Source organism: Staurois parvus, unplaced genomic scaffold (assembly GCF_062004578.1).
Source record: "Staurois parvus isolate SC_StPar_1 unplaced genomic scaffold, SC_StPar_1.0 ptg000011l, whole genome shotgun sequence".
In the NCBI taxonomy this organism is placed as follows: Eukaryota; Metazoa; Chordata; class Amphibia; order Anura; family Ranidae; genus Staurois; species Staurois parvus.
In genome coordinates, this window is record NW_028317807.1 from 29,528,740 (window position 1) to 29,544,246 (window position 15,507).

General features: G+C 40.7%; 1 protein-coding gene across 1 annotated transcript in view; it reads left to right on the top strand.

Annotated features, from left to right (window-relative positions):
* The window catches only part of CPS1 (carbamoyl-phosphate synthase 1), a 141,590-nt gene that overhangs the window by 75,895 nt on the left and 50,188 nt on the right, over window positions 1-15,507 (top strand). Inside the window, exon 22 of the mRNA XM_089672227.1 lies at window positions 4,699-4,840. Within this exon, the coding sequence (XP_089528353.1) occupies window positions 4,699-4,840 (142 nt within the window). The remainder of the gene's footprint in view (window positions 1-4,698; window positions 4,841-15,507) is intronic.

A 15,507-nucleotide genomic window follows, 5' to 3' on the forward strand; every position in this document is an offset into this window, starting at 1 on the left:
TTCCCTAGCACAGCTCTCTCCCCCCTTGTGTCATAGCTCTCTTTTCTTCTATGAGTGTCTCTCTGTCTTTGGCCAGCTTCTTTGTCTCTCCCTTAACCTTCTTACAAACCATTTTACATACCTGACAGGAAAGGAACAGAACAGAACAGAACAGAATTCAGTGAATATTATTTGTCAGAGAGAGCAGACATACGACAGGATATAATCAAAGACTATAGCTATGATACAAGAGATGGTCAGAGACTGTATAAGGGTTGTTGGAGACTGGGGACATGCTTCAGGAGACAGTTATAGACTGGAGACATATTCCATGAGGTTGCTACTTTAACAGGGCAATAGGGAAAAACAGATTAGTGTCTGCAGGGACCTCTAAAGGCCACATAGAAAGCATCAAAGGGCCTCATGTGGTCCCCAGGCCACAAGTTGGGCACCAGGGCAATAGAGTGTCCCCTGAGGAACAGCTGTGAGTCTGCTGAGGGTGCTGTCATCATATCTAAGGTAGTAGTGCCCAGCAGCAGTCTCAGGACTTTTGCAGATAAATCGAATACATTAAAAAAGTTAAATGCACAATTGCACATATAATCTTATGGTCAGGGGCGGACTGACCATTTGAAAACTCGGACACTGCCCGAGGGCACAGGGTCAGTAGGGGGCCCCATGAGAGGCCCCTGGTACCTTTTTCATAGGCTTTTTTGAGTTTGGGCAATAACACAGGGGCCCCATGATCCCCTATTGCCCAGGGGCCCCATGAATTGTCAGTCTGCCCCTGCTTATGGTATTATTTTTTTTTGCTGAAATGAATGGTTTATGGACAGAGGCCCATTATCTTATTAGATGCAAGCTTTCTAGGCCCCTTAGATCCCATCTTCAGGCTTTACACAAGAGAAGAGAACCTTTAAAAGAAACATGTAAAGTGTCCCTATTTCTTGCAGGTAAAACTCAGCTACTAGTATTATATACTGACTGTTATGTGATCATGGCAGAGTGTAGGTGGAAAGTGGTCATTCCCAGGATTAATATTAAGCCCTTCTGGAGATGATTGGCTAGAGTAGGACTGGAGACAAAGTAATTTAGGCTATCACAATTGACGAACCGTACTTTGAAGATTGGTCTAATGTTTATGTAAATATTCCGGATGTGCAGTTTGCCAATTCATCTGGCTCCTAAACCTATTTTTTAAAAACTGACTGGCACTAATGTCAATTTTTTGCTGGGATTTCATCTGAATGTTTCTGCGAATACAACATCCATCACTCAAAGGTGACTATGAAGGAAGCCAAATACATTAAGTACTCAAGAAGATTGCTAATAGACCTGTAAGATCTAGCACAACACTAAGTGTGCAGCAGAAGAAACCACATTTATCCACGCTACTGAGGAAAACCTTGAAACTCTTAGTACGGTAAATGTGCAACAATATGCATGCTGCACAAATACTTTTAGGAAGATGCTTTAAAACAGCATTAACTTACTTTACAAAGTGTTAAAAAAATTTGCTTCAAACTGACAAGCTGAACTGATGGCCAACAGACAGGAAATGAATGCCCCCTTTCCCACCTTGTCTGTACCTGGCATTTATGTGTCCTAAGAAATGGCTACCTGTCTTTATATATAGAATAAAGCATGGCAGTAGTGTAATTGAAAGCAAATTCATGAAATTAGATATCACAGGGCCCCATAGCAGCATATGCCCTATCACTTTGGTCACCTTTGCAGAACTCTTCATTTCCACAACAATCTTCCCATAAATGTATATACCTGTGCATTAACATATTTTAGGCATGTCATTAAAAAGCCTCCATTGTGTACACATCCAAAAGCCCTGGGACTGCCCCTGGGTGCTGCCATCATGAAAGTGATGTCAGCAGCTCCAGCAGGCTCAAAGCTGCCGCTCATGTAACACTCTATGGTATTTCCCTTAATGCCTCCCCTCAGCAGCTACATATAAAAGTGTATGTAGGGGGTGAGGATGGAGGAATGTCAGCAAAGACTGTAATGATACACTTCAACAAGAGGAGATGGGTATAGCATGGCAGGAGGGAGGGGTAACTGTGGCAGTGCTAGGAAATTGACTCAAGTTCCCTAGTATGTTCAAAGGCACATTACAAATAAATAAAAAATCTCCGTGGAAATGAAAAACTTTGCATGTATTTAAAATACATATTTTCCCGTGATTTTGCCTGCAATTTTTGTAAATTGGTGGCAGGGTCTCTTTAACAAACTAGTGGACAGCAACTTCTACTTCAACCATAATACAATACTCTGATTATATTATCTTTACACCGCTGTTCAGTGGTTAAAAGGGCCCTCTATATATTGATGTTCATTGGTGAAAGGGTCATTTTTTCAGACAGTAGTGTCCCCTTTTGCATTAGTGACAGTGTGGTTACTCATTTATGCTTCACAACAATTCTGCTTAATAGGGCAGAGCATATTACAAGCACTAATACTTTTTATTTTATTATTATTACAGGTACTTATATAGTGCCATAAATTTACACATATATATATTGTACATTCACATCAGTCCCTTACCCTCAAGGAGCTCACAATCTAAGGTCCCTAACCCACATTCATACATACTAAGGCCAATTTAGACAGGAGCCAATTAACCTACCAGCATGTCTTTGCAGTGTGGGAGGAAACCCATGCCCACAAGGAGAACATACCAACTCCAGGTAGGTAGTGTCATGATTGGGATTTGAACCAATGACTCTAGTGCTGTCAGGCAGAAGTGCTAGTCACTTAGCCACTGTGCTGCTCTGATACTTGCAACAGCTTTACCATTGCTATGCAACAAATTTTCTTGGGCGTTAGTTTTCAGGATTTAATTCCAACTGCTCTGATGGCTTTGCCTATTCCCATCTAAATAATATTTTGTTTTGCTGAATTTTTCATGAAGCTTTTCTTAAAGTGGAACTTTAGTCAGAAAATTAAGTCCTGCTAGATCACTTCAGACTGCCTTCTTTTGCAGGTATAGCTATGTAACACATTGCAAATAAGTACCTATACTACTTAAAATCCACTAATACACTGTCTCACTTTGCTTTGCACATGCTCAGTTGCTCTCTATTTTTGCACTGTGCAGAAAATCAGAGCCATTAAAGGCAAATCTACTGAAAACCTAAATATTTACTGCTGCTCAAGGGCTCTAGACTTCACCAAACTGGCAGTATCTGGCAAGAAGAGACAGCAGCAATGCTGGAGACAATTTACAGCACACACTCATTTTGGTAGCATAATTATTAATGGGGATGGTATGTTCCTTGCTAATAAACATTTATTATCTTTAATCAAGTTGTTATGGGTAAAGTTCTGCTTTAACTTGAGAAATACACAGTACATGGAAAGAAATATCCCCTTCCCTTCAGTTATTAGTGCTGGCAAAACTTTTGGGAGTGGAGTGCCAATTACTGAGGAGCAGCTGCCAGCAGCCAGAAATGCTGGCATGGGTGGGTGAATGAATCCTCAGAAAAGGCTGCGCCTGATGATCTTGGGTTTACTATTTCATAGCAGAAAGGAAATTGAAGAGAAAAGACAAAGTAGAATATTTTTCCACCAAAGTCTATCTCTGGTTCCTCATCTCTCCACCTTCCATCCTGATGAAAAAGAAGCTATGATGGAAAAAATGACCCTGTTTAGGTTCTCAAAATGAAAAAGGTTGTCCATCCTGCCCAAAGACCAGATCCCAATGAAGATAAGTGTCAAAACAGACTGCTCCTATTATGATGATCAAGGTGTACATGAAATTATCCAATAACTGAAATTTGTGTATTCTATCAATTTACATTTATTGTTTAAAGACTTTTAAAGTAAAACCTATGACCTTTGAACTTGAGCAGTACTACTGATGGAAATTTCACATGCTGTAATTGAGTTATAATTGAGTAGTCTAAACTCAACCCACTAGTGCATGGAAGTCCTGTAATCTCTAAGCTCGCTGTAGGGAAATGTTTCTGCATTAGATGTATAATTGATAAGTTGCTGAGTATTTAAGGCTGGGCATGAAAATGTCCTCACTGATATTTGTTTAAAGCTGAAAAAGTCTCAGTTCAGTGCTGAAAGACATGCTTTATACTATGGCCTCTTGGATGATCAACCCTGTCACTAATACAAGTGATAAGAAGGACAAGGTGGCATGAGGGACATTAGCTGGTGCCTGGGTGATTGGAATGCATCTTGCGCACGTCCAGTGCCTGCCACGATTCCCCAGGCTCCCCTTCTGACAGGTGAAAATGTACTCATTAAGTGAAATTTTATTCATCCTTCTTTTATCATGTATTATTGAACACGGCATGTAAGGAGTGCAGGAATTTTCAAAGTGGGTGAAATCTTAGGGAAACATCAAGCAGGCTTGATATATGTGGCACTGGACTGAAAAGCAGGCATGCTTTATAAACCAGAAACAAGACATGTTCAGGCTTATTAAAAATACGGAGCAAGAGAAAGAGCAAAAGGAAGTTTCTATAGTAACCAATCAAAATAATTTTGGTTTTATTCTAGCGAATAAAGCAAATTCTGATTGGTTTCTATGGGTTACTATGTGTGCTTTTTGTTCTTGAGCTCTTATTAAATGGTATATACCATTTTATTCAGTATGCACAGTTATCATTGTCCCTCTGGTTAATAATAAGTATGAATAAAGGATAGGAATGTATATTGTAATGTTTTCTGAACAGATCTTTGACTATATTCTAGTGAATCTGTACCAGAGGAGACACTGCGGAGGGCCAAGCAGATTGGGTTTTCTGATCGTTATATTGGGAAGTGCCTGGGGCTCTCTGAAGCTCAAACCAGAGAGCTTAGATTGAACAAGAATGTCAAGCCTTGGGTCAAACAGGTAAGCACATTTTACTTAATATTACATACTGGCAAGTTCCACAGGCTAGAGCAGCTAAGAGAGATACGGTATTTGTTAAGTGTTTTGTAACACATAAGAAACAATGGCTCACATTAAGCATTAGGAATTTTGTGAAAAGTTCTGCTGTACCTAGTGCCACATGACCCAGTTTGTGGAACTATAGATTATTGGGATTTAGGATATAGGACCTTTGATTTTTCAAATCTCCTACTCCCACCACTAGGACATGTTGCAATCTGAAGCTAATTAGTAATGGGGAACATACATTTATATAATGTTGTTCAGAAAAAAACAAACAAACAAACGTGCAATATATATGTTGTTAAAGACTACCTTCACCTTTAGCATCATGATACACCCATATTTAGAGTAACATGTAACATGCTGCTAAGCACCCCAACCCTCACCCCTTGAACGCCCCCTCCTTCCTCCACCCAACCCAACTGCCTACAGTGGTTCCTTTCCCCTGCAGCTGCTGCTAGCTGCATTATTAATTCACAGAGAGCCCATCAGCAGATGGACTTGTAGTTCTCTATGGAGTACGAGAGTACTGATCAGAGCACTCTAAGTCCATTCACACCTCCTGCAGGTCAGTAACTGAAAACCCATATGGCTATATGGACAGAGAACTGTGTTTGCAGGAGCCTGACATTAGACTCATGATCCACTGATCAGTACTGCAATGCTTTGCAGGCCCTTGTTTAAAAAAATAATAAATTCACTTTTTTTAAACCTGTGAAAATATGTGTATTTACATTGTGTTATTGTTTTTTTTAATTACACACTCTAAGACCCATGTATTATTGCTGTCTGGTTTTCTAGCTCAGAACTAGTTCTATCCTTTTAAAGCTATACACATTTCAATCATAGAGTGACAGTACTGATTTATTGTTTGTGTGTGAGAGATAACATTTTGCTAGGTAAGCCCTATTAATAAAAATGCTTTTGAATGAAGGCAAATGAAAATGTGTGTTTAAGTAGCCTATTGACTTACATATAGAAAGAATGTAAATATTATGTGTGTGTAAGTGTAATAGGGTTTATATTGCACCAAATTGAACATATATCTACAAATACATAATTCTACATTCTACTGCTTGCATTTTAAAACATGCTAACGGATGTCTTTACATGTTATTACAGAAGTGTTAACTATATAGAGATTAATTGTATGCTGTAAAGTTGTAATACTGAGGCACCTACATAAATCATTAAAGTACTAGCTATTGAGTCAGGAATAGATGTGTAGGACCCTGATACAGTTCTGCTATGTGTGGTAGAGTGTAGGTTCTGTTGGTGCCTCTAGATGTCCTCCTAGTTGTTTGACGTTTTAATTTAGTGCTCTGCTTTCTTCACTGCTGTCAAATGGCAGGTCTAGTGGATCTCCCAGGTGATGTCATTGACCATATATTGCTTATATTGCTTGTCATTTGCATAACCTCTCATTCAGTGAGGGTAAAGCAATGGAACCTGAAGTGTGTTGGCAGTCAGCATTTGTTCCTCATTTGGTAGATGGATGTTGAGCATTGTGATTGATGTGAATCTGTATCGCTGAACAATGTGAGTGCCATTGGATGTACATTGTGGGCATTTTTATTTTTTGTCAAAAACTTTCTGTGTGTTTATTTATAATTTGCTTTATTTTTTTTGAATGAGTAGGAGTACCCCTTACTCATTCCAATGGGGTCATCCTGTATCTGGGTGTCCTCTTATTGTTAAAGGTGGCTTCCAGATTTCAATGAGCTTGTCATAAAGAGAACCAAGATTGTGAGGAAGAAGACTTTGTCTTCATAAACATGGGGACAAGGTGCTTTGCCAGAGGGTTTCCCATGGGAAGATAACCCCTCATGTTCAGGGTATGTGGCCTGGTATGGTTCAGGTGTGTGTGTGTATGTGTGTGTGTGTGGGGGGGGGGGGGGGGAGTTGTGCTCTGCATGCTTGTTGTAGTTCTTTCCTGGTCATTTGTCTGACAACACCTTGCCTATTAGCCTAGAAAATGGCCATTACTGTTTTTTAACATTTGACTCCTAATGACTTCAGTGGAGTTCAGATTTGGCACCAGAACTTTACTAATGTTTTCCGAACCCATGTTTAGCTTATCACTTCTGGGGAAAAGGCAGTAATTGCTACCTCGGTCAGGGGTCTGATGGTGGTCGGGAGAAGGAGGGTGGCCAACCTGCAGGTGGTAACAGTTCCTCTGTCTGAACCATGTGCCTGGAGACCCGTGTCCCCATACTGATGTATAAAAGTGTCTGAAATAAGCACTGCAAGCTTTGCCCAATAACAACCTGTAGGTTTTGACTTACATGATCAAAACATAATTAAATTGGCTGTTAAGGACAACATAGTTCACATTTCAGACACCATGACAGATAAAGAAATTTGCGTTAAATGTTAAAAAAACAAAAAAAACAAAAAAACCTGAAAAAACGCATGGTTAGTTTTGTGACAGGAACAAAGGTTGTTTGCTATGGAGGACATTCGGGACATTACTAAAAAGCAATAACAAATGGTTTACCTTTACAACCCTGTGAAGACAGATTACATTAACACAATATTTACACTCTAGAATTGAATAGGAAAAATTGGACATGGCTCAGAATTTAAATGATCTCAGAGGCTAAATTAAAATGCAAAGAAGAACATTTCAGCATAACACAAGAGCCATGACACCATGGTCATACTTTGAAGTTCTGATTGTCAGACTTGGAAACACTCAAAGTGATTGTCAGACGTGGAAACATATAAAGATTTCTTATGCATATTTTTAATCTCCCTGAACTTGTCAATAGAGCTGTATCACATCTAAAACGTCTTCCTGTCAATTAATTTTAGTTTTAGGAACGTGACAGAGTGAAACTACACAGTTGTGCGTGGCTCTCAAACTGCTATATTACATGTATACAACTCGCTATTTACTATGGTCTAGAGCAGGGGTCTTGAAGTAAAATTTATGGAGGTTCGGTCAGCAAAATTTCCTTCCAGCAGAGGTCCAAATCTCATTAGCGATATAACACATCACAGTCCCCTGGTACATTGTGATCTTTAGCAGACCTTTCACACTGTAGTCCTCTCTTTAAAGTCCCACAGTGTCCTCTTTTCCTCTTCACATCACTGCCCCTCTACATCACAGCTTTCCTTAACACAACACAGCATCTCCTAACACAACACAGCACCCCTTAACATAACACAGCACCCCTTAACACAACACAGCGCCCCTAACAACACAGCACCCCTTAACACAACACAGCGCCCCTAACAACACAGCACCCCTAAAACACACAGAACCCCTAACAACACAGCGCCCTTCAACACAACACAGTGCCCCTAACATAACAAAGCACCCCTAACACAACACAGTGCCCGTAAAACACACAGCACCCCTAACAACACAGCGCCCTTTAACACAACGCCCCTAACATAACACAGCACCCCTAACACAACACAGTGCCCCTAACACAGCACAGCTCCCCTAACACAACACAGTGCCCCTAACATAACACAGCACCCCTAACACAACACAGCGCCCCTATCATAACACAGCACCCTTAAAACACACAGCACCCCTAACACAACACAGCACCTCTAACATAGCATAGCACCCCTAAAACACACAGCACACCTAACACAACACAGTGCCCCTAACAACACAGAACCCTTTACCACAACACAGAGCCCCTTTTAATGCAAGCCTTCCCCTGGTACCTTAGGCAGGGCAGAGACACTAATCCTTCTTGGGTGTCCTCTCCTGGGCCTCTGGCCCACCACCGGTTTCATCCTAATGGTGGGCTAGGTGTGGGGGGTGGGAGCTGCCAGGTTGTTGTGTTGGCAGGTGGGCGATTAACTGGCTTGCTGGTGTGGGGGGGCTCCCGCTTTTTGTCTCGAGCTACAGAGAACGGAGGTCTTTGCATGTTGACTAGCTGGGTGGTCACCAGCTCCTGCCCCTTGGTCCCGATCTGCAGCTCCTCACACCCCACCCACTGAGGGGTGGTCCTATCCAGACCACGCCCGTGCCATTGCTGCTGCTGGGTGTCCTCTTCCGGACCACCCGCTTGGCTGCTGGTGTCATCCTTGTGGTGGGCGGGGTATGGGGGGCTGTGGGTCTGGACTCGGGGTGGGAGCTGGTGATTACCCGGCTTGTTGGTGTGTGGGGACTTCCGCTCTCTGCGGCTTGAGGTGGGGGCAGGAGACTGTTCATGTTGGTGGGCCGGTCGGTCGCCCACTTGTTGACATGGTGACTTGGGCAGCTCCCGCCCCTCGGTCCCGATCTCCAACTCCTCACACCCTGCCTGCTGTGGGGATGGCTGGGCGGAGGTTCGAGGGAGGGCACCCGGCGGTGGTGTGGCTGCAGTCAGGATGGGACTGTCCCTCAGTCCGGTTCCAGACCATGGTACGCCATTTAGTGATCACTGCTATAGAGGGTCTAGTGCACCTGTAATCTGATAACAAATAAAGTATATATAGTATAACACCTGGCCACTTGACCATCACACCTACACTTTATGGCACAATGCATATGGACACTCTACAATTATAGAAAATTGTACACTCAACCATGTAGCAACACATTAGGAAAGGCTATTTTTTGTTTCAACATAGCTGTGTACTTGGGCACAAACATAGGCCCATAAAGACAAACTTAGTGTGGAGGAGCGTACGTTGGATGAATGTATTGCAAATTGGAGCACTGATTGCAAAGCAGGTTGTCTAGTTTAATATAAACACCTGACCTCACAAATCTTTTTGGGATGAATGGGGACCAATTCCCACAGACCCATTCCAAAATATTGTGGAAAGCCTTCCTCAAAGGAGTGAAGGCTGCTATAGAAACAAGGAAGAGGCATACATCCCAATATTTATACTCATGGGGGTAGACTTACCAAATATGGTGCAGCAGTGCATAGTGACTAATCAGATTCTAACTTCAGCTTGTTCAATTATGCTTTGAAAATAAAACCTAGAAGCTTATTGGTTACTATGAACAGCTGCACCATATTCTGTGTGGAGCGCCCCTCTAGATAGCTAGGGGGAGATAGAGTTCAATTTTTAGTCAGGAGGGCTGAGTAGCAGCCTGGGTATAATAGTTAGCAGGTTTAAATTCAGGTCAGCGCTCAGGCTCTGCAGGTCAGTTCCCTGATACCTCCCCTTGCTCTAGAATCTTGGAGAAGATTCTAGAAGCAGTGGGCAGGGGTGAGGGGGGCAGGTCTGCACACTTAGGTGATCCTGGCCAATCCCCAGGCAGGAGGCTTGGCATGGTGTGACAGAGTTTGCTCAGCAGCCGCAGAGTTTGGGTGGAAGATGGAATGAAAAGGCTGAGGTACAGGTGTCTGGGAAGGGGCCCAGTTGGGAAGGTGCTCAGCACCAGGTGGTGGTGCTGGAGAGGTAGAAAGCATCTGCTGTGCAGCAGGGAAGGAGCCAGCCCAGCAGAAGACCTGAAAGCAGCTACCAACCCACCAGCTCATAGGAACAAGACTGAGTGAGTAAAACTACATCCCCTGGGCTAGTTAAGGGGGAAGAAGAACTCCTTCTCTGGGACTGTTCACCTTAATGTGGCAAGCACTGGATCCCCTTGCCCAGGGATTCCTTCAGACAGCTGGATAAAGGAGGTTTATCTGGGGTGGTACACCAGGAGAGGCTGGAGAGCTCTCCAAGAATTTTGCTGTGTAAAGACTTATACATAGTTCCAGGAAGTTGTCCTCAATTGCAGTTCCCTTGGGTATCCCATATACCCCTTACCCCATCCAAGTTATTTACCCCTTAATAAAATCCCAAAAAACAAGCTCAAGGACTGGTTACTGTCTCCTGGATGCAAGTCTGTGAATAATGCGTGTTGCCTGGCTGTGCAGGACTATAGGGGGACCCAAATCTCTAGCAACTGCTAAGGGGGCAATGCTACATGCATGCACCAGTTTTAGTAAATCCCCCCATGGCTTTGAAATGGGATATCCCGAAAAATTCATAATGGTGTGATGATCAGGTGTTCACATAACTTTGGCTATAACGTGTATGTAGTGGAGGGAATAAAGGTAAAGCCCCAATTATTTTTTAAATAATGTTTGTATATTTTGGAAGAATACTATTAACCATTTAAATACCGGGCACTTTTACCCCCTTGCTGCCCAGGCCATTTTTCAGGTTTCAGTGCTCTCACACTTTGAATGACAATTGCGCGGTCATACAACATTGTACCCAAACTAAAATTGTATAATTTTCTTCACACAGCTAGAGCTTTCTTTTGGTGGTATTTAATCACCACTGGGATTTTTATTTTTTGCTAAATTAACAAAAAAGTCCGAAAATTAAAAAAAAAAAACCCACGTTTTTCTTTGTTTCTGTTATAAAAGTTTGCAAATTAATAATTGTTCTTCATAAATTTAGGCCAAGATGTATTCTGCTGCATGTCTTTGGTGAAAATAACCCAAATTAGGATGTATTATTTAGTTTGTAGGAAAGTTATAGAGTTCACAAACTATGGGATATATCTGAACATTGATCAATCCTGAAGTACTGACAGCCAATCTAATTTCTTGAGGTCCAAGAATATCAGAACAGTACAGATATCCCCCAAATGACCCCTTTTTGCAGAGTAGACAGTCGGACGTACTTCATAAGAGGCATGGCGAGTTTTTTGAAGTTGTATTTTTTTGTCATAATTTTTTGGAAAATTAAAAAATTAAAAAAATTATTTTCACTATTTTTTTTTACATACTGTCATCAGTGCAGTACAGCGTCATCATATAACTGGCATGGCGGTGATCAGGGACACTGACTGGTGACAGTATGAAAAAAAAAATATATAATTTTAATTTTTTTAAATTTTTTATTACATTTTTTTTCTTTTTTTTAAGATTTTTTTTTCATATTTCACTATGACCAAAGTAGTACAATGTTACCATAGTAACATTGTACTACTTTGGGGAAGTGATCAGTATTTTTTTTATTTTCACACAATTTTCTTATAGCAATGAATTACTTTGCTATAAGCAAGCATTTACCTGAGTAACATCGATTCATTCAGGGTTTTTTTTTTTTTTTTTTTTGTGCTTAGCTGTGATTTGGCCACGACTAATCACATGACACAGTTAGGCTGTGATTGGCCCAGCTTGTGCATGTGATCGCTGTGAGCAATCACAGCTAGACACACTAGTATACAATGGATGGCATGAATGAAGCCAACCATTGTAAACAACTGTCATGTGACCTGCTGTGATTGGTCACAGCAGGTCACATGGTACCGGCAACGGGGCCGGTACTCAGATCTGTCATCGGCCGTGTCCAAGGTACACGGTCGGTGACAGATCGCGGATGCCCGGGAGGACACCATATGGCGTCCACCCGGAACGCTGAGGGATTTTGCCGGCCGCCAAACGGCCATTGGCCGGGCGGCAAAAGGTTAATTTGTGACAAATCAGGGCAATTCTCAACATGTGAAGAAAAACACATAAGCATAGGTTACCTTCAGTGAAAGCTGCATATCAAAATGGATCAGTAAATCCATAGATATAGGCAGCAAGGCTTTAGCAGGCTTTAAGGAAACTTCAGCACAACCTGAAACTTTTTGATAACCTGCTGAAGCCTCCTAACAGCTTGTTTAAAATGACAGCCAGCTCTCCCATTATGATCTGTGTTTACCATCACTGAACCAGAGCTGAACAGTGCTTTAAAGGCTTCAGCAAGGCTACTTGAATGTTAACAAAATGCTCTGTAAAACCTTGTTGTACACAGTGCTCTTGTACCAACTGAAGCCTGTGTTTACAAAGCAGGTGTGATTTAAAGTGTCCCTGTCAGCTTATAAAAAATTTCTATACTAACGTTCCCTGCGTGAGAACAGGTAGATATTTTTTTAAGCTGACAGGGTAACTTCAAAGAGTGTCAACCACTCAATTCTGCTTAGAATAAACAAACAAATTAGTAAAAGGCACACATCTGCCTTATATACAAACAATGTTTTCAACAGCATGTGGTTGGTGCTAAGATCCCCAGCAGTTAGTCCACAGATAAATTGCTAGGGGAATGTAAGACTGGCATGTACTGAACAATGGTAGTCCGCTTTTGGTTGGCATAGTCCTCACATTAGCTATGGGGCAAATGTAAAAATCTATTAAGAAAAATCCAGATTTGACACTGATATAATCAGGACCCATTCATATTTAGCAGATGTGCAGTTTTGCATTATTGCACATGTGTTAACATGCATTATGTCGTGTGTTATCATGCATTGCACCTAAGCAGCCTGTTGAAATGAATGGGATGCCAACATACTACAAGAGACAATAAGTGAACACTGACAATTTTTTGTAATGCAGCACAGCACAGGTATGGTAGTGCACTACTGTGCATTTTGATGAACTGTAACAGAGGTGCATTGGCAAGGTGAGTTTGACTGTCATTAGGAAAGAATTGCAATAAATTGCATCAGGATACGAAACGTAAAAAATTACTTACCACACCAAAACAAGTTAAAGCACCAAAGCAGTGTGAATGGGCCCTCAAATAAGACCTGTAGTTTTTTCAGCCTACAATGTAACATGTATGCTGTACAGCAGACACCAGAGGTTTCACCTCCTACCTGACAGGTTTAACCATTTCCTCGTGTGCTACTGAATCATACTAAAAATATTATGCAAATACAGATTTTCTGAAAGTTGGTATATGCACATAGCTAAGACAGTATCACTTAGCTGGGAAAGAACACGACATACTTCCAAGTTACTCTTTGGCTTTATATCCATGTTTTAAAATGAAGCTTGCATCAGGTGACTACTTGTAATGCAGTGCCATTTTAACTGGAAACCATTGAGATTTCTTTCTTCTATATTTGTTTTGCATTGTATAGCATTGGATATGTGAATGACCTGTCATATGTGCTGTGTAAACTATTGGAAATAACTACTGTGATCTTTTCGGATGGAGCATCTATTGGGTTCAGGGATACTATTCTGTAATCTAAATTGTCAGATGCTTTGTCAAAATTGCATGTCTGACCCTTATCCTTAATTTTACATGGCCAAGAAAGACATTTAGATAACATACCACAAAAGAAAAAAATAAACACATTTTAAGTTGAGCATAACAGATCTTTTGTTAGTACTGAAAAATAACCAATATTTTCTATTCTTCAAAAATTCCATTGACCATGATCTATTGTGACTTCTCTATTCTGTCTGTAACCAACTGTACTTTTTTCTAATGTCTGAAGTTTGAAGCGGTGGTGGAAGACTGGTATTAGGGAGATTTACTAAAACTGGTGCAAACACACTCTGTTGCAGCTGTTCATAGTAATAAAAATAAAAATAGTAACCAATCAGCTTCTAATTTTGGCTTGTTCAATTAAGATTTGACAATAAAACCTGGAAGTTGATTGGTTACTACGCACAGCTGCACCAGATTCTGTGTGCACCAATTTTAGTAAATGTCCTTCTATGCATCAATTGTTAACTTATTTACTAATTTAGAGTAAATCTAACGCCAACATTGTTTTCTTGTTTTGGATAGAGTAGGTTAAAGCAAGCCTTTTTTGTCTTCAGTTTCCCATTCAGATTTTTTTCCTATCGCTTCCTGTCCTGTAGACACAACAGGAAGTTGGAGGAAATCTCTCCAACATAAGAGAAACCCAATTTAAGCAGTTGCCAAATGAATAGGTGTCCCCATTAGTATATTCTCCCCTTTATTCCTTTTCTGATACTACATCCTTTTTGTTATTCTGGCAAAGGGCTGGATGTGTTTTTACTTGCGAGCTAACAGCTAATAAAATGTAAAAGAAATAATATAGTAGAATGTCGATCCAGTAAGTTATCCATTTGCCTTCAATGGTTATGAAAGCATTTTTTCTTGTTTGATCAAAATGGGACTTGCTTTTTTAGGGGTATTTGCCTTCTTCCAGTTAAACTGTCAGTTTATTTTTTTTTGTAGCTGCAGTGAATGGATACATGTCTTTTAGCAACCAAATTAACTATGTTAATATTTGTGCAATTATGAAATTGGCTTAACTACTCTACCTGTTGATAAAATATCAGCCACATAAGGAGTTCACTGTTGTGATGAGTCAATGGTTCAGAAGTGTTGATTTACTAAAGGCAAATAGACTGTTCAGTTTGCAAAAGAATGTTCCCCGGAGCTTTGTGAATGAGGTCAAGCTTTGCTGACTTCCATCATCCAATAATGTGCAAGCAAAAATGTTGTTTTTATTATCCTTGTACATACTTGGATGATCTTTCCTAAGTGGAACTATATCACATTTACTAAGCTCTGGGCATATTTATTTGCAAAGTACAACTTCCCTTGCAACAGCCTGTTTACCTTTAGTAAATCAATCCTATGGACTTCCATTGGCAAAGTGAGCAGTAAAGCACATGTACAGTATACTGCAAAACAGGAAACTGTCTGTACATGTAGTGAGCAAATTTGGATGCCCTCTTGTACATATACTGTATAACTGCAGACTATACAGGTTTTTAATACATGAACACGAGCACATGAACAAGTTTATTTACATTCATATTCTACACATCTTAAAACTTTGAAAAGATAATATTCCATTAAACCACACAAAGCTTTTCAACCTGTCACATTACTTGCAAAAATTGCATATACACATTGCCAACATATAGATAGCATAAGGCTAAAATAAGTCACTTATGTTGGTC